The following is a 15,919-nucleotide window of genomic DNA, read 5'->3' as shown; positions in this document are numbered from 1 at the left end:
AAAAGAGAAGAGAAGGTGAAAACAAAGTAGTGCTCCGCTTTTCGATAGGCTCTACCTCGGCCGCGTAGGATGGTCGTTAGGGCCGTGTCAGCTCGAAAAGAAACTGAGCGCAAAGGCGACCCGCAGCCTCAGGAGTAAGGTATAGCTCAAGCACAACCAAGCTGTATGACAGCCAAGAGTTGTATATAGTTGTGAGTGATCGAAGATACAGGTTCGAGTGTCCCAGAAGAGTGCAATAAGTATCGAAAAATAAACCCCTCGACCGAAGTTGAACGACATTTCGCGATGCGATCACGTGGGCGCGACAACACGTTGTAAACGCACTCGAGCGACTCGGGCGAGCTTTAACGTTCCTTGTCAAGTCGCAAGCGACATTCCGTCCTACACATCGGTTGAGAGTCTCGGTGAACCCCACTCAAGCTATCATGGTTCTGTATGTTATTGCTGAACAAGGCTTGGTACTTGAGCCCAAGTGTTTAGCGATCATCTACATACCGTGCCCCGCGAAGTCTCCAGATGGCACTACGCTTGATGGTCGATCGCTCGAACGTCTCTGGGTCGCATCACGCGAACACTCGAAACAACGCCTAGAAGCAGATGTATGTATGCAAATCTCACTGGTCTTCTCGTACTTACAGGTAAGTGTATGCAGTTAAGTCGAGCGATCTATTGTCTCCATGAGATCAATATAAATCTAGCAATTCCGCTAACACCGCAACCCCAAGCAGACCCGGAGCTGTACGGGTGTTCGTATGTCCAGCTGTTCACGCATCCACCGTTACCGCCCGGCCGACGGTCACTTGAGTCCAATGCGCTCCGCTTTGCTTCTACTGTTCCGATCGACGCACCTGCAGGTGGTTACTGTCAAACTCGTCAACCGTTACAGCACGCTCTTGCAGTCATGCATGCGATTTTACTGTAAAGCCGTACGAGACGGTGAGCGTTATGAAGCCCGTTCAGTCGCCGTCCAACCGCTCACCGATGCGTCATATTGCGTCCTTCCTCGATTTCACAAGGTACGAAGCCGCATGCTATACCTGGTTAGCCATCCGAGAAGCCGACCACCTGCATTTATTGCTCACCAGGGCAAGTCCAAGATCTGTCAGTAGGCACCCTACAGGTCATGAGATTGGTCACATAAGCCTGAGACACAGTCCTAATCCTATCTTGCCGGTCCCACCGGTGCGTCTGTTGTGACAGTGTCGCCCATATAATGGCTGCGTTTCTGACGCGATGCTACCAGGACAGCGAGATTCCACCCAACTGAAACAGCCTGTGCGTAACGTCGTTGACGTGGCATGAGTAAGAAGGAGACGCCCGGATAGGAAGGTACGGGAAGATTCGCTTGACCCGATCCCGATTACGTGACCTCCATCGCATGGGCGCCTAGATGGTCGGCCTGGCAGGCTCAACCTGCCCCGGGTTCCCCATGCTCCTGCAGAAATGTGTAAGACTCTCTTCCGCTAACACAGCCTAGAGCCTTTCACTCCTCTCTTTCCCTACCGGCTACCCTCGTATACCCTCCCTGCGTTCATCGCCTGCCATGGACCTCCTCGACGGCATCACTAAGGGGGTCTCCGACCTCGACCTTCTCGACATGCTTACTGCTCCGGATCTGCGCCCCGCCAAACATGGAATTCGAAGGAGAGACTCCGACCTCGATCCTCTTCTATTAGCGGCAGCGGCCGCCTACGGCCCGCACGTCACTCGCAACCATTACGCCCATGACTTCTTCCCTGCAGTAGGCGACCCCCGAGCGGAGGGGGCGTACGACTGGACCAAGTTTCAGGGGGAGACCACCCAGGCTCGCAGACCGCGGCTAAAGTATGTCAGCAGGCAAGCACCACGGAGCCAGAGGTTGAAGGACCAGGGAATCGTAGTAGATGGGGAGAAGGAGAACGGACGGACGAGGGAAGTGGGGGATCCATTGCGTAGGTCCGACAACCTACCTTCGCCTACTCCGCGCACGGCCCTAGACTCGCCACATGTGCAACGCACGACCTCAGCATCTCATGCCGCTGCAGCTGAGAGTACGAGACCTGCCGCAGCCGTCGAGGTCAAGTGCATGGCTCGCACACGGGTGCCTACTCCCCACGGACCCGTCTTCCTTCACCTTTACCACAACAACCGGGACAACAAAGAGCACCTCGCCATCGTCGTCGACCCCGCCCAATTTGAACAAGATACCCCACGGCGCGCCCCTCCGATCCGTAGCCGTTCCCTAGACGCGGCATGGTCAGACTCCGAGACGGAGGCAGACCGCATAACCCGGGGAGCCTACGTAGGTCGGCTCTCCCCCACTTCTCAACGACCCTCCGTCCCCGGAGCGCACAACAACATTACGACAGACAACATCCCCTCCCCGCTCATCCGCATCCACTCGGAGTGCTTCACCGGCGAGACGATCGGGAGCATGCGCTGCGACTGCGGCGAGCAGCTCGACGAGGCCATCCGGCAGATCTCGCAGCCCATCACGCTCCCACCGGCTACATCCTCCGCGGAGGGCAGGCCGACTACCATCCCCGGGCGGGGCGCCGTCGTCTATCTCCGCCAGGAGGGCCGTGGCATCGGCCTGTTGTCGAAGATTCGCGCGTACAACCTCCAGGACCTCGGCCATGACACTGTCACGGCGAACTTGATGCTCGGACATGGTGCGGACGAGCGCGGGTACGAGGTTGCTGCTGCGATCTTGCGCGACCTCGGCTTGGGCACGGAGGTCGGCGAGGGTGTGCGGCTGCTGACGAACAACCCGGACAAGGTGCAGGCGCTGGAGAAGGAAGGCATCCGGATTGTTGAGCGCGTACCGATGGTACCTCGCGCGTGGCAGCGGCGACAGCACCAGCATGAGCATGGCGAAGACGTGTCTTTGAAGGGGGAGGACGCGAGCGGACTGACGATGATCGGTGGAGGAGAGGTGCATGGGGAGGATCTGGACAGGTACCTGCGCACCAAGGTGTTAAAGATGGGACATATACTGCCCCTTGGCCTTATGGATGAGTCGTCCCCATAGCGTTCAGTTTGTCGTTCTTTTATGGTCGGCAACAGAGACTAGCGTCCAGTGTAGTCTCGCACAGCATCAAGCTAATCAATCTGTAGCGTACTGATATATCAAGTATAACTCTTTTGTATATTTGGTTGCTCCTCGCCTCTCGTCCCCTGTATATAAGTGATAGAAAGCAGAAAGGACCAGCAGGTGGTGAGGTGAACGACAGTGAGAGCGTAGTGACATTTCGCGGCCGACGCGGCAAGGCCCTATTCGCGCCACCGCGCTCGGAGTCGTGGCTGCGACCAAGCTGCGACTCAGTATTACTTCCATCCTCCTCTCCACCTCCCATACCCGCCCTCGTTGTCATTGACGGCGGCAAAGCGCGATGAGCACATTCGACCCGTTGAGCAACGGCTTCGCTGAAGAGCCGCCATGGCCGACGACCCCTCACGTCCCGAACACGCCCATCCCCAACCTACCACGCCCCGCACCTTTGCATACCGACTCCCTGCGCTCTGCGGGCGGATTGTACGGCAAGGAGCCACAGATATACGGACAGCCTGAGCCTGGGCTCATCTCGCCGCGTGTCACGACAGCCTCGAATGGTGCAAAGTATGAGCGGCCAGAGCCATATCTCCGAGTACGGATTACGGGGTTGGACAGAAATAGGCGGGACATCCTGGTGAAATTCGATGCACAGGTGAGCTGCAACCCAGAGGTCGCTGTGTGCGCGAATCTCACTCACATGCGCGCTGCTGCGCGTACCAGACGAATCTAGCAAACTTCACTGGCACGACGTATCGCAATGTGTCGCGCTCCTACGTCGAGTTCCAGCAGTTTTACGAAGCCGTCGTGAACACAACCCCACAGACCATCATACCAGCCCTTCCTCTCCCCCGGACCTCCGCGCCGACTGACGAGGAAGATGACCGCCTGGTCAAAATCATGCTGCAACGGTGGTTGACACGGATTTGCGAGGACCCCATCCTGCTGCAGGAAGAAGAGCTGCGCTCTTTCATCGAGAGCGACTTCGGGTACCAGCCGACACCGAATGTACGGCGAAAAGCGTCGAGCGGGTTCAGCCTGATCAAGCCGCGCGTGCCCGACGAGGACGAGGAGCTGCAGCGCGCACGGTTCGAGCTGACCAAGCTCGAGGGGCAATACTTCGAGGCGGCCAAGGCGATCGACAAGCTCTCGCGGGCTCGGAAGAGTGCGTGCGTTCCGCGGTCTGTGGATCCCTGTGTTGACAACTGACATGCGACGTGTCAGCACTCGGCGCCGTGCGCGCGGAGATGGGCAACAAGCTCGTGAATGTCGCGACGACGGAGGCTCACCCGCCCCTTGGAAACGCGTTCCAAAAGATTGGCAGGGCGTGGCATAGTTTGGCGGACCTCGACCAAGCTCAGGGTATCAGCGAATGTGTCATTGTTGGTGATTCGCTGGGCTATCAGGGTCTTAATGCGCGGTCTGCCAGGGAGACACTGCAGCAACGAACGGCGGTGCTGGAGGACTATCAGACTGCCGTCAAGGCGTCTATCTCCAAGCGCAGGAACTTGGAACGACTCAAGGCGAGTAGCAACATTAGGTCAGAAAGGGTTGATGAGGCGCTCGAGGAGATGGAGGAGGTACGTCCACAAGGTTTTGATGTGCAAATGACTTGCTCATATCACGACTGAAGGCGAACAAATACGAGATGATCTTGGCGAAGCGTGCAGAAGGCATCTCGCAGAACTTGCACCGAGCCCTCGACAGACACAAAAGGCTCGTCACTGAGGATGTGACAACGGCGCTAGTTGAGCACGTACGCTCCTCTATTCTTTACGAGCGTCAGATGCTGCGTGAACTCGAGGCTCTCAAACCCGACGTCAGCAGTGCGAACAAGAAGTTCGTGCCGGCGCCGAAGACGAACGGCGCCCCCCGTCCATCCTATGTCCCTCCTCTCGAAGACTTCACCAAGCCTGCCCCTCGCCCAGCTTCGGCAGCACCCACGGGCTCGTTTAGGGTACCACCAGCACTGGCAACATCGGCGTCCCAGCAGGGGCCCTCGCGTGCCGCCAATGCTTCTCCTCAGCCTCCCCTGCCAGCGTCGCCTGCAACTTCGACTTCAGCGAGCGTCAGATCTCTGCCTCCGCAGTCACCTGGAGCCGGCCCGTCTTCCCCGGCGCCACAGACGACGTTCACTCCTCCCCTCGCGAATGGTCCTCCCCTCGGAGGCCGCTTCGTCGATGGCACCAAGTCGATGTTCGTCAAGCCGCCCTCGTCGCCCCTCGCGGCGGCGTCGACTTTCCCGCGTGCGAGCTCGCCTCTCGCGACGGGGCGGGCCATGCCGGAATCTCCTCTGCACGGGTCGGCACCCTTCAGCGCGGCTGCCGCTCCCCAGCCGTCCCCCCACCCACTAGCGAACTCGATGGGTCCCTTGGGAGGCTCGTTCTCGCGGTCGTCGAGCGGCGTGCCTGCCTCCAGCGGTCCTGCAGCCCCGCAACCGTCGCCGCTGGCCGTGGACCCGCTGACGGGGAGGCCGATCACGATGTCGCAGTCGGTAAGGGTGACGCCACAAAGGCCGAGGCTCGATGCGAGGGAGGCGGCGAGCAAGCTTGCGAATATGTTCTAAGGGAATACCGTGAAATATTGTTCTTCAACTCTCATTATTGTTTGTGCTTCCGGATACAAATGGAATGTTTTGCTCGTTCTCAGGCATGTCGCTTTGGCTCTAGGGAGAAGTGCCATGCAGATTTGTATCAGGCCCACTGATCTGGTGCAATTCTCACCTATCGTTGAGACCAGCCACGGTACTCCTGATACTTATCTACCCGCTCAATCGGCGCACGATGGTCATTCTACGCCTCTTTTATCTATCTGTGGAGGCCCGAAATGCTTGTTCTGCGATGGCACCAGTCGTTCACATCCTGGATCTTCGGACCACCGAAGCGAAACTCGATCACGTGACACCACTTATGCATCGGGAGAACGCTCTCCATGTCCTATGACTCGCGTTCTCTTCTGAACGGCCCTCCGTGGACAGCCCTCTCCGCAAACCATATAACTCGAAGCCGTAGCTGCAGGTAATTCGTAGGACATATTTCCCTCTGACCTCCCTTGTGTGCGTCGATCATGCCCAAGAAATCGTGAGCGCGTCGTTTGTAAACCATGAATGTCCGATTCATTGTGACCATACAGGTTCCGCGTCGTAGTCCTCCCTGGCGATGGGATTGGTATGTAGTATGGCCTGTGAGCAGTTCGGGTTATTCATCACGTCAATCACAGGCCCGGACGTGGTTGCACAGGCAGTCCGCGTGCTTGAGGTCGTCTCCGCTACGTCCCCGGACATCGAGCTTAAGCTCGAGGAGCACCTCTTCGGCGGTTGCGCCATCGACGCTACCGGTGTGCCCCTGCCAGAATCCACCCTTCAGGCTTGTAAGGAGGCCGATGCCATCCTCATGGGTACGAGATAACTTTCGTCGGTCCATAGATCTGCACTGAAACCTGTACATAGGCTCGGTCGGCGGACCCAAATGGGACGTCAACAGCAAAGTGCGCCCGGAGCAGGGCTTGCTGGGCCTGCGCAAGGGCCTCGGCCTCTACGCGAACATCCGGCCTTGCAACTTTGCCTCCGACTCCCTCCTCTCATACTCCCCGCTGAAGGCCTCCGTCGCGCAAGGCACTGACATCATCATCATCCGCGAGCTGATCGGCGGTGCGTACTTCGGCGAGCGCAAGGAGCTCGGCCAGGCAGAGCAGCCCGACGTCGCGTACGACACGATGATCTACAGCATTCCGGAGGTGCAGCGGATCACGCGCGTGGCGGCGCAGATTGCGCTCAACGCGGACCCACCGCTTGCGATCCACTCGATCGACAAGGCCAATGTGCTTGCGAGCTCAAGACTTTGGAGGAAGGTCGTAGTGGAGACGCTGCAGAACGAGTACCCCCAGCTCAAACTCGATCATACCCTGGTCGACTCTGCATCCATGGTCATGGTCGCGAGCCCTAGGAAGCTGAACGGCGTAGTCGTCACAGAGAACCTGTTCGGAGATATGTAAGTCATCATAATTCACTGCTTGTTCGCGCGATGCTGACGTCATTATTGCGCTAGTCTCTCGGACGAGGCCAGTGTTATCCCTGGCTCTCTCGGATTGCTCCCTTCAGCATCTCTGGCCGGCGCGCCCTCTGTTGCAGATGCACTCTCACCCGAGTTCAAGCCCACTCACGGTCTATACGAACCGATCCACGGCTCCGCGCCAGACATCGCTGGGAAGGGCATCGCGAACCCGATCGGCACGATACTCAGTGCGGCACTGCTCCTCCGGTACTCGCTCGGCCTCGACAAATACGCGCAGGCGATTGAGAAGGCCGTGCAGAAGGTGCTCGACAACCAGGATATCGGCGGCTTCGAGCTGCGGACGGCAGACCTCGGCGGGAGCGCGAAGACGACAGAGATCGGCGACAAGATCGTGGAGGTTCTGAAGGCATCATTGGCATAGTAGAGGTGCCGCAGAGAACGCGTACTGATAGTGTAGCCCCAGGTCTCCCTCATGTATCAACTCAAGCTGTACTTTTTGTACCACATTCCAATCGAGTGGAGACCACCACAGTTGCTCGGCTAGCGATTTGAGAGAAGCCTGCGCAACCAAATGCATTTCAGAACGCGCACCGGCGAGATCCTCCCCGACGTGAACCTCCAGGTTGTCAATTCTTGAGCGAAACACGTAATATGGACCTCACCCTATCTACCCGCCAACGACAATGCTACAGAACTGATATCAATGTCCGTCTACGAATGGATTGATAATTTCTCTACCACGATTGCTGTTGTCCAGTACAAGTCCAGTGTCATCTCGATCATGCAACCTCAGTGCGAACATTGCTCGCGCCCCAGGTCCAGGGAAAGTACCAGCGAACTCTTGCGCGGTACACATCGGCTTGCACACGATACAATTTACTTTGAACTTTGTACCGCTCCTTGGTAAGAGAACTCAACTTGCGTTGATATTTCTCAATGGATTGGCCGGCGTCGCGGACATCGCGCTGCGACTGGCGGAGACTCGCGCGCGCTGCCGGGGCCCCTGAAAATGGTGTCGAGGCTCGGTTATGGTCGGTAGGAAGGGATACCATCGGGGGAACGTCGTCGATCGTCGAGCGCATGAGTCAAGAGCCAATTTTGTGTTGCGTTGACGTGATCCATGGCTGTCGCATTGTACACGACGCTGCTCCATTGTCTGCTCAAGCAAGTGGATATGATTGCTGAGCTCTTGTATGCGCGCGGCCATTTGGTGAGGATTCATCCTGCTTGGCCAGTGCAGGATTAGACGATGGAGAGATGGTCAGAACGAAGGGTCGATGTACAACCGGGGATAGACTCACGATGCCCGCATATAAAGCGCCATGCCGACAGTGCAGTATTTCGTCCTTTCCGTGAAACCCGGTATGAGGGCGCCTGGTTCATCATGAATGTGATACCTGGTTGTGGCGTAAGGACCTGGCTGTCAGACAGCACGATATGCTTTCAACCACTGCCAAGGAAGTGGCGACCTACTATGACAATCGACTAGAACGACTTGAGTGGACACCAGGAGATACGACGGTTGTAGTATCGACATTTTCCACCAGTGCGCATCCAATGCTTGAATGTCAAGGATCCCTTTCTACGCAAGTCGCCGAACCGCACAACATATCCCATACACCGCCGTAGATACGGTGGGCGCTGAGCGCTGACCTGTGAAAATGCCCTTCAAAGACAACAACGTACGTCACAAGAGATGTAGTAGTGGCGGACATCGGACGCATCTGATGAGTAGCGAGGCTTCTACCCAACGCAATCTTCTTGACTGCACAAAGGTTCTCACATCAGCCGTAGCACATGATGCCTCTGTGGGCGCAATACGCCCATGAGAGGACACTGCCATAAGTAACGCCTCGAGCCTCGTCGGTCACGAACACCCATCTCGACACACCTATGTGGCAATGACCATAAAATAACACCCACAACCGAGATAGCCATGGACACAGACAATTATCCGCTATACACTACACGCTACAGATATGCTTCAGCGACGCCAGGACACACGACATACAGTCACTCACGATTACGCTGGAGTACAAACCCCTAGTAAGGCCCGTGTCCACGAGGCAGGCATGATGCATAGTTCCCACTGATAAATAGACGTCCGACACTTCTTCACAGCTTCATGTACCTCCGGGTCAGCGGCGAGCCAGAGCGCGTGCATCGCGGTCCCACTGCACTACTCTCGCACGATGTGCGTTCCACTGTTGCACACGCTGTAGATTGGACTGAAGCTGGAAGCGTGCCAGAGTGAGAGACATCATCTGGTCCTGACCGTTCGTGATGTGTACGTTGGCCTCGCGGGACGATGTTCTGCGCCTGGAGAGGCTGACGCACGCGCCTGCTACCACTAGCAGTGGGTTCAGTAGTTGGCGAATACACATAATATGTGTTGAAAGACGTACGAGGATGATTTGATGGATGCGTCAGGAACCAATTCAGCATGTAGTGAGCGCGATTCAAGGGCTGGTCCCGGTGACAATACGACGTTCTGCTCGAGCGAGTGGATCTGGTTGCTCAGCTGCTGGACGCGCTTTTCAGCGAGAGATGTTGCGAACAATTAAGAAATGCTCAGAGCAAAGTGTAGTGCTAATGCCCGACTTGCTTGAACGCACACATGCCAGTGTGAAGTAGGGAAGTTTATTGCCCATGATGACAGAGCCTCAAAGTTCGGCCATGCACTGTTTCGTGTCTGATGGATGTGTCTCCCGCCGGGTCGCTTGCATAACCTTTGCACAATCCAGTCTGCTGAGGCACCTACAGATGAACACATAGCAGCAGCGACGTCACGAACATGCTGAGAGATGATAGTCACAGATCGAGCATTCACTCAGGTCGCCGCTGGCGCCCGGCAACCCATGTGTTGCAGTCAAATTCATCCTACCGAATTTGAAAACACCCTCTGCGATCGAGATCGCGATCCGTCTCCACAGAATTTTTGATCTGCACCTCCTCTGTGCGATCCTGCAGCCACCACAGCACTAACACCCCTCTGAGCCCTATGGCCTCCTCATCGACCACCACAAAACCCACTTGCAAGCACCTCGTGCTCGACGCAGGCCCGCTGCTCTCGCTCTCGCCCCTGCGCGGGCTCGCGGAGACGTACTACACCGTGCCGCAGGTGCTCGACGAGCTGAAGGACAAGCGTGCGCGGGAGCACTTCCAGCAGCTCGGCCTCTCGGCCGGTGTGAGGATCGACGTTAGGGGGCCGGATGCGACGTCGCTGGCACATGGTGAGTGGTGTTCGCTGTGGAGGGAAGGCGGAGGACTGAGAGAAGGATAGTGATACAGTTCGCGAAGAAGACGGGTGACTACTCGGTTCTCTCGCATGCGGATCTGTGTGTGCTGGCCTTGACGTATGCGCTGGATGTCAAGGAGAAGGAGCAGGCAAAGCCGACAGGGGAGAACCCGCAGGTGCGTCTCGATCGCCTTCTCTGGACACCAGACTAATCTGTACGTGAAGACGCAGGATGAAAGTGCCACATCGAGTGCAGCTCAGGGGACACAGGATAAGATCAGCTCTACAGAGGAACATAAACATGATGCGGAGGTAACAGAAAGTGGCACAAACGATGCATTGGATGCAGAGACCGAAGCGGATGAGGAGGAACCTCTAGAGTCGGATACACCATCATCAGATTCGGACGGAGACGACACAGGGGAGGAGACCAAAACCGACACCCACGACGAGGCAGCCGAAAATGACGAGCAACCAAGAGAGCCTCTGGACGTAGAGCTGCACCCAATACAAGATCAGGAGGAGCAACCAAAAGATGCCCCCGCTTCGAGCTCACATCCACCTTCATCTACTTCACCGTCTACCACACCACCCACCACGACCCGCCCCACACAAGCGCCGCCCGAACCGATCTACGACGACCCCTCCGACGAAGAGGATGGCGAGGGCGAGTGGATCACACCATCCAACGTTGCATTGCACAAATCCCGTGCGCTCAACCTCCTTCCGTCCGACGACGCAAGGAAGGGGAAAGCAAAGCAGGAACACATCCCGGTCGGGTGCATGACCGCGGATTTTGCGATGCAGAACGTGCTGCTGCAGATGGGGCTGGGGCTGGTGAGCGTCGACGGAAAGCGGATCGAGAGGGTCAAGAGTTGGGTATTACGGTGTCATGCATGCTTCAAGTACGTTTCTCTCAGATCATCGACGTCGCCCACAACTCACCCCAATCCCAGAATCTGCAAAGACAACGCACGCAAGTTCTGCCCCTCGTGCGGGAACCCCACCCTCCTCCGCACCTCCGTCACCATCTCCTCACCGAACGCAGGGCCAAACACCCCCGCACTGCAAGTGCACCTCAAGAAGAACTTCCAGTACAAAACCCGGGGCACGATCTACTCCATCCCCACGCCCAAGCCGGGCAGCGCCAAGGGCGGGCCAGGCGAGGGCCTCATTCTACGCGAGGACCAGCTCGCGTGGCAGCGCGCGAAGAAGCGCGCGGACGGGAAGCGCGAGCGGGAGGAGAGGCGGATGCTTACCGCGGCGACTCGCGGCGGGATTGGCGAGGGGGGCGCGGTACTCAGTAGTTGGATGGACCCGGATTGGGTGCCGGAGATTCTGAGTGCGGGGGCGGGCGGGAAGGGGAGGAATATGCGGAGTAGGGGCTTTGATGGGGACATGCCAATCATTGGGCACGGGAAGAAGAATCCTAATGAGAGGAGGAGGACGAAGTGAGTATGATTGGACGGGATGTGGCTGAGTGTTAGTATGCATATATGATCGTCGCGGTCTCGGCGGGTCAGCGAGTTGTAAGGTTCCAGAGGATTAATACAGAGTACATCTTTGGATATGCGTACACGATCCACTTGTCCCGCTCAAGCCATGCTTCTGCTCATGAATCGCCTCTTCTGGAACGACATCCACCACTTGCTTGGTTTGCCGGTGCCGTCTGTGTACAGCTTCTCTACCAGGCGCGCAGCGAGCTCTTGCCGTGTCTGAACTAGATATTGCCGCAGGTAGTCTATGCGTTGCAACGGACGCTCGCGTCAACAACAAACAGTGATGGCAGGTAACAAGATCGTACCAGCATCAGCCCTGCTCGCGGGAGGCGCGTAATGGGCGTTCAGAGCGAAGGTGGCGTCACCAGGTATGGGGAGGTTGTCCACCGACAGCGTGTTCAGCATCTTGTTAGCCTCGAGCTGGTTCGGTACCGTCCGCGCAGAGCCAATCTTCGCGAGGCAGTCCGAGACGAAGAGGATGAGGACGATCAGGAGGCGGTCGGCGGGACCCTTGATCTCGAAGTTGCGGAAGAGGGAGTTGGCACGGAAGAGGTCGAGGGTCTCGTCGATGATGTCGGCCTGTGAGTAGTCCGCTGAAAGGCCACGATAGTTGGATGTCAACTGCGTGAATGGCTGAGTGGACACTGCGCACCTAGTGGTGCTGGACCGCGGAACTTTGTCTTGATGGGCAGGACGGCCATGTTGCCGACCTGGCGGATGTCTGGTTCCTCATTGAAGGATGAGTGGTACGCCTAGCAATCTATGTATGAGCAGTCGATCTTCTGAGACGATAGAGGTAGCTCACTGGCATGGTTGTGTGCACGCGTCTGGCTGGTGCAGCACTTGGACTCACAGTCGATCGCCACCGCTGCAGCACGGGCGATGCCGACGGGCTGAGTGCAGTAACGGCCATGTGACCAGAACGCGCTCCTGTGCGTCACTCAGGCACGCCTGCCCCGACACCGCCCACTCAGCTGCTGCGAGTTCCTCTCTGTCTCTATCCCCGTGCTGGTACGAGGCGTGGCTCCCTGCACGCTGCTCAAATGTCTGAGCACAGAAACGGCGATGCAGAGGATGATCGCACGGGTCTCCTACCATCCACTTACTATGCCCGCAATTACCCACAACCAGAGACAGTAACCAGTGCGCGTCGCGCGACCTTACAGAGGCAGACAACTGATGGTCTGAACTAGATTTGATCAAGCGCGTACGCGCACTTACACTCAAGCTGCTACCAGTGGAAGTACCGCCAGAGAGCATCGAGGACCCGACGAGCAGGGTCATCACCCCGCAAGTCATTGACGCATATACTCGGGCTGCAGGAGACTTCGTGCAAGCGGTACGTCAAGCTCACGTCTAGTCACTGAGCTCAGGCTTACAGATACGCTCATAGCTGCCCTATGCCTTGTTGAGGGCCCGGAAAGAGTTCATGTGGGATGCCAATACCAATCCTGCGGACTATGGAGAGAATTTGGGAAGAGGTACGTTCATCTTGCATCCATACGATTTACTAGTCGCTCATATGATACTCAGCTGTTGCATGCGAGGTTCTCGCCCGTCGAGTACTTCATCAAGCACCACCGGACAAGACCGTTGTGATGCTCTCTACCCGATTCAGATTCAAGGAGGTCGACGACGGGGATAGCGAGAAAGCAAGTGCTCTTGAGTTGGCTATTGACTCTCATTGGTGCGCCTCTTGGACCCTTTAAGACAACCGTCTCGTAACTTCCTCGTATAGCACGATCTTCCTGTCTTCGACGGAAGCACAAGACGGTAAGCAAGGCAACCCCCGGACCTCCTCGTTCACTCAGCCTCGCTGTAGTTGTCAACTGCCTATGGCGAGGCCAACTCGTTCAAATACACGAAGGAGACCATGATATTGACTGTATGTGCCTCGCTTACCTGTCATTGCGCTTGACCAATGGTGCTTAATGAAATTTAGTTGTACCATACAAGGAATACGGCTACAACGGCTTCTGGGCCCATTTAGACCCTGGTCGCCTCTCAGTACCCCGATACCAAAACATCTTCCGCATCGTTGTCTGGACACTGTTCCTGTTCGCATATGCACAAGCCGGTAAGGTGTGCCGTACCTCAAGTCTGTTAGCGAGTTTGCTCATGATGATGGCAGTGCGTGAGCCGTTGGACAAGCTGAACCCCGAACATTCCGAATTAGACTTCTGGGAGATCGTCATGTACGTCCTCGGCCTTGCGTTCTCGTTCGAAGGTAGGATTTCCGATTGCGTCGCCAGCGGCCCCAACCTGATCCCTTCTCATTATTCTCCATGCGCCCATAGATCTGCACAAGGTCGGTCTGCCAAGCTCTGCACGTTGCCGCTACTCTGTCATTCCTACTGACCTCGTACCTCAGCTATTCAAGCTTCTCCTCTTTGTCTCTTGGCGCACACTCGGCTTCTGGGACGTCATCGGCGTGACGACCGATTCGCTCCTCACCGCCGCCTTCGTGTTGCGCGTCGCCGGGATTCTCTCCGCGGAGCCACAGAGCCAAGCGCTCCGGTTGCGCGCGTTCCAGTGTCTGAGCTTTGTCGCCCCATTGATCTGGTGAGACGTCTTGAGGCACATATTGTATGACTCAAAGTGACGACTGATGGGGTTCATAGGATGAGTGAGTGAATTGACGTACAAATAGGTACACAGTTGGGGTCGTGCTCACCGACGATACATTACAGAGGTGATCCCTGTATTCGATGGATTCCAGTACGTCGTCCATTTGTTGGTAGCACGATAGGAAGGCCATGCTAACTCGCCTCAAGGCCTGTAGGAACGATGCAGATCTGCGTCGCCCGCATGCTCAAGGAGTCTGGCATATTCTTCGGGGTAAGAACTTAATCTTGCTTCATCTCGTGGCGTTGATCCTAAAAAGAATGCCGCTTGGATATATCGTAGCTATTAGCCCTGCTTGGCATCGGATTTCTGCAAGGATTGTATGCGTTGGATGCTGCAGACGGCCAGAACGACCATCCGCATGAGGTGCGTCTGGCCCGATGCTCTTATATTGCAAGTGGGTGCTGAAGGCATACCCGTTTGATGATGGTGATGATAGGTCGTGCATGTCTTGATACAGGCATTGCTACAGTACATGTCTTGTATACGCCGCAATCGAAATGATGTGCTCACGGTCTCTGTAACAGGGCGCCGAATTATGACATGTTCTCAAGCAGGTGGGAGCGTTTCAGCGCGTCGGTATCCCCAAATTGATGGTCTCGACTTGATACTATGATAGCACTGGAGGGCAATGGCTATACTACGGGTGCGCAGTCTTCTCATTCATTGATGTGAGATCGTGAGCTCAATCTGCGCCCAGCTGGAATGTTGCAACTGCGCTCATCCTCATCAACGTCCTCATCTCGCTGTTCTCATCGGCGTATGACGATGTCAGTCGACATCCGCTTTCCACGTGGGCACTCCTTACTGATGGCGTGGGCATCCACAGGTCGTTGAGGATGCCGCGGCGGAATACCTCACGTATTTTGCTGGCAAGGTTGGAGGTATGATACGTGCGCCAGACGAGTACGTCTACCCGGCGCCATTCAATATCATCGAGATCCTCTTCATTGCACCCCTTGAGTGAGTGCACCTATCACAGAGCGCTACACGAGTGATTGACCTTGGTCGATGCCCAGGTTCTTCGTGAGCAAGCGGACGTACGACAGAGTAAGCCTAGCTCCCCTCATCCCTTCGAAGCAAACACCACTGACTATCCTTCCCCACCAAGATCAACCGCTGCGTTATGATGGTCCTCTTCTGCATTCCGCTCTGCATCATCGCTCTGTACGAGTCCGAGCTGGACCCGTCGAAGAACCGGTGGGTCCGCGATCTGTTCGCGTACTCCGACGAGGGCGGCGAGGACACGCCCGAGTTCGAGAACCCGAGCGTGCACCCGGACGACTTCGCGAAGGGCCTAGAGATCAGCAGGGTGCCATTCGAGGAGCTCGTCAAGATGTTCCCGGATACGACACGCGTGAGTACCGGGAAGTTCGATTCGTTGTGATGTGCTGATGGCGCGAGTTGGCTCTGCGTAGTCGAACGAGGCTTTGATGCTAACCGAGATCGAGACGATGAAGGAGCAGATGAGGGAGTTGAAGGAGCTGTTGTTGGCGAAGCGGTAATGGACACA

The 15,919-nt window shown here is 56.6% G+C and overlaps 6 protein-coding genes across 6 annotated transcripts; 5 read left to right on the top strand and 1 right to left on the bottom strand.

Moving 5' to 3' along the window:
• Positions 1-1,305: 1,305 nt before the first annotated feature.
• C8Q71DRAFT_772266 (GTP cyclohydrolase II-domain-containing protein) lies at positions 1,306-3,202 on the top strand. The gene has a single exon (XM_047924403.1). The coding sequence runs from the start codon at positions 1,544-1,546 to the stop codon at positions 3,008-3,010; it is 1,467 nt and encodes a 488-aa protein (XP_047776453.1). The 5' UTR covers positions 1,306-1,543; the 3' UTR covers positions 3,011-3,202.
• A 1-nt stretch (position 3,203) lies between these two features.
• On the top strand, positions 3,204-5,879 carry C8Q71DRAFT_838820 (Vps5 C terminal like-domain-containing protein). The gene is made up of 4 exons (XM_047926490.1): positions 3,204-3,686; positions 3,755-4,196; positions 4,256-4,611; positions 4,665-5,879. Exons 1-4 carry the CDS (start codon positions 3,372-3,374, stop codon positions 5,595-5,597), a joined length of 2,046 nt encoding a protein of 681 aa, XP_047776452.1. The 5' UTR covers positions 3,204-3,371; the 3' UTR covers positions 5,598-5,879.
• A 102-nt stretch (positions 5,880-5,981) lies between these two features.
• C8Q71DRAFT_838818 (3-isopropylmalate dehydrogenase) lies at positions 5,982-7,587 on the top strand. The gene is made up of 5 exons (XM_047926489.1): positions 5,982-6,111; positions 6,164-6,198; positions 6,251-6,427; positions 6,480-7,020; positions 7,078-7,587. The coding sequence occupies exons 1-5, from the start codon at positions 6,098-6,100 to the stop codon at positions 7,463-7,465; spliced, it is 1,155 nt and encodes a 384-aa protein (XP_047776451.1). The 5' UTR covers positions 5,982-6,097; the 3' UTR covers positions 7,466-7,587.
• A 2,458-nt stretch (positions 7,588-10,045) lies between these two features.
• C8Q71DRAFT_860011 (Nin one binding Zn-ribbon like-domain-containing protein) lies at positions 10,046-11,737 on the top strand (the record flags this gene model as incomplete). Its single annotated transcript, XM_047927733.1, has 4 exons — positions 10,046-10,277; positions 10,328-10,458; positions 10,508-11,187; positions 11,239-11,737. The coding sequence occupies 4 exons, from the start codon at positions 10,046-10,048 to the stop codon at positions 11,735-11,737; spliced, it is 1,542 nt and encodes a 513-aa protein (XP_047776450.1).
• Positions 11,738-11,877: 140 nt separating this feature from the next.
• Positions 11,878-12,592, bottom strand: C8Q71DRAFT_860010 (actin-related protein ARPC3; the record flags this gene model as incomplete). Its single annotated transcript, XM_047927732.1, has 4 exons — positions 11,878-12,023; positions 12,087-12,374; positions 12,434-12,533; positions 12,587-12,592. The coding sequence occupies 4 exons, from the start codon at positions 12,590-12,592 to the stop codon at positions 11,878-11,880; spliced, it is 540 nt and encodes a 179-aa protein (XP_047776449.1).
• An 88-nt stretch (positions 12,593-12,680) lies between these two features.
• On the top strand, positions 12,681-15,911 carry C8Q71DRAFT_838808 (uncharacterized protein; the record flags this gene model as incomplete). Its single annotated transcript, XM_047926488.1, has 21 exons — positions 12,681-12,924; positions 12,975-13,120; positions 13,175-13,262; positions 13,315-13,468; positions 13,520-13,554; positions 13,604-13,666; positions 13,724-13,858; positions 13,913-14,008; positions 14,079-14,089; positions 14,153-14,343; positions 14,440-14,499; positions 14,556-14,619; positions 14,689-14,772; positions 14,846-14,877; positions 14,934-14,963; positions 15,026-15,052; positions 15,107-15,176; positions 15,236-15,369; positions 15,426-15,456; positions 15,518-15,763; positions 15,825-15,911. Exons 1-21 carry the CDS (start codon positions 12,825-12,827, stop codon positions 15,909-15,911), a joined length of 1,884 nt encoding a protein of 627 aa, XP_047776448.1. The 5' UTR covers positions 12,681-12,824.
• Between the last annotated feature and the right edge of the window lie 8 nt (positions 15,912-15,919).

Source organism: Rhodofomes roseus (genome assembly GCF_022264815.1).
Source record: "Rhodofomes roseus strain CIRM-BRFM 1785 chromosome Unknown C8Q71scaffold_17, whole genome shotgun sequence".
NCBI classification, from domain to species: domain Eukaryota; kingdom Fungi; phylum Basidiomycota; class Agaricomycetes; order Polyporales; family Fomitopsidaceae; genus Rhodofomes; species Rhodofomes roseus.
This window is presented reverse-complemented; position numbering and strand designations above follow the sequence as displayed.

Coding starts and splice junctions, on each gene's coding strand:
- C8Q71DRAFT_772266 (XM_047924403.1), top strand. CDS start 1,544: ATGGACCTCCTCGACGGCATCACTAAGGGGGTCTCCGACCTCGACCTT.
- C8Q71DRAFT_838818 (XM_047926489.1), top strand. Junction 6,199..6,250: donor CCTCCCTGGCGATGGGATTG/GTATGTAGTATG, acceptor CGTCAATCACAG/GCCCGGACGTGGTTGCACAG. Junction 6,428..6,479: donor GGCCGATGCCATCCTCATGG/GTACGAGATAAC, acceptor ACCTGTACATAG/GCTCGGTCGGCGGACCCAAA.
- C8Q71DRAFT_838820 (XM_047926490.1), top strand. CDS start 3,372: ATGAGCACATTCGACCCGTTGAGCAACGGCTTCGCTGAAGAGCCGCCA. Junction 3,687..3,754: donor TGGTGAAATTCGATGCACAG/GTGAGCTGCAAC, acceptor TGCGCGTACCAG/ACGAATCTAGCAAACTTCAC. Junction 4,197..4,255: donor GCTCTCGCGGGCTCGGAAGA/GTGCGTGCGTTC, acceptor GCGACGTGTCAG/CACTCGGCGCCGTGCGCGCG.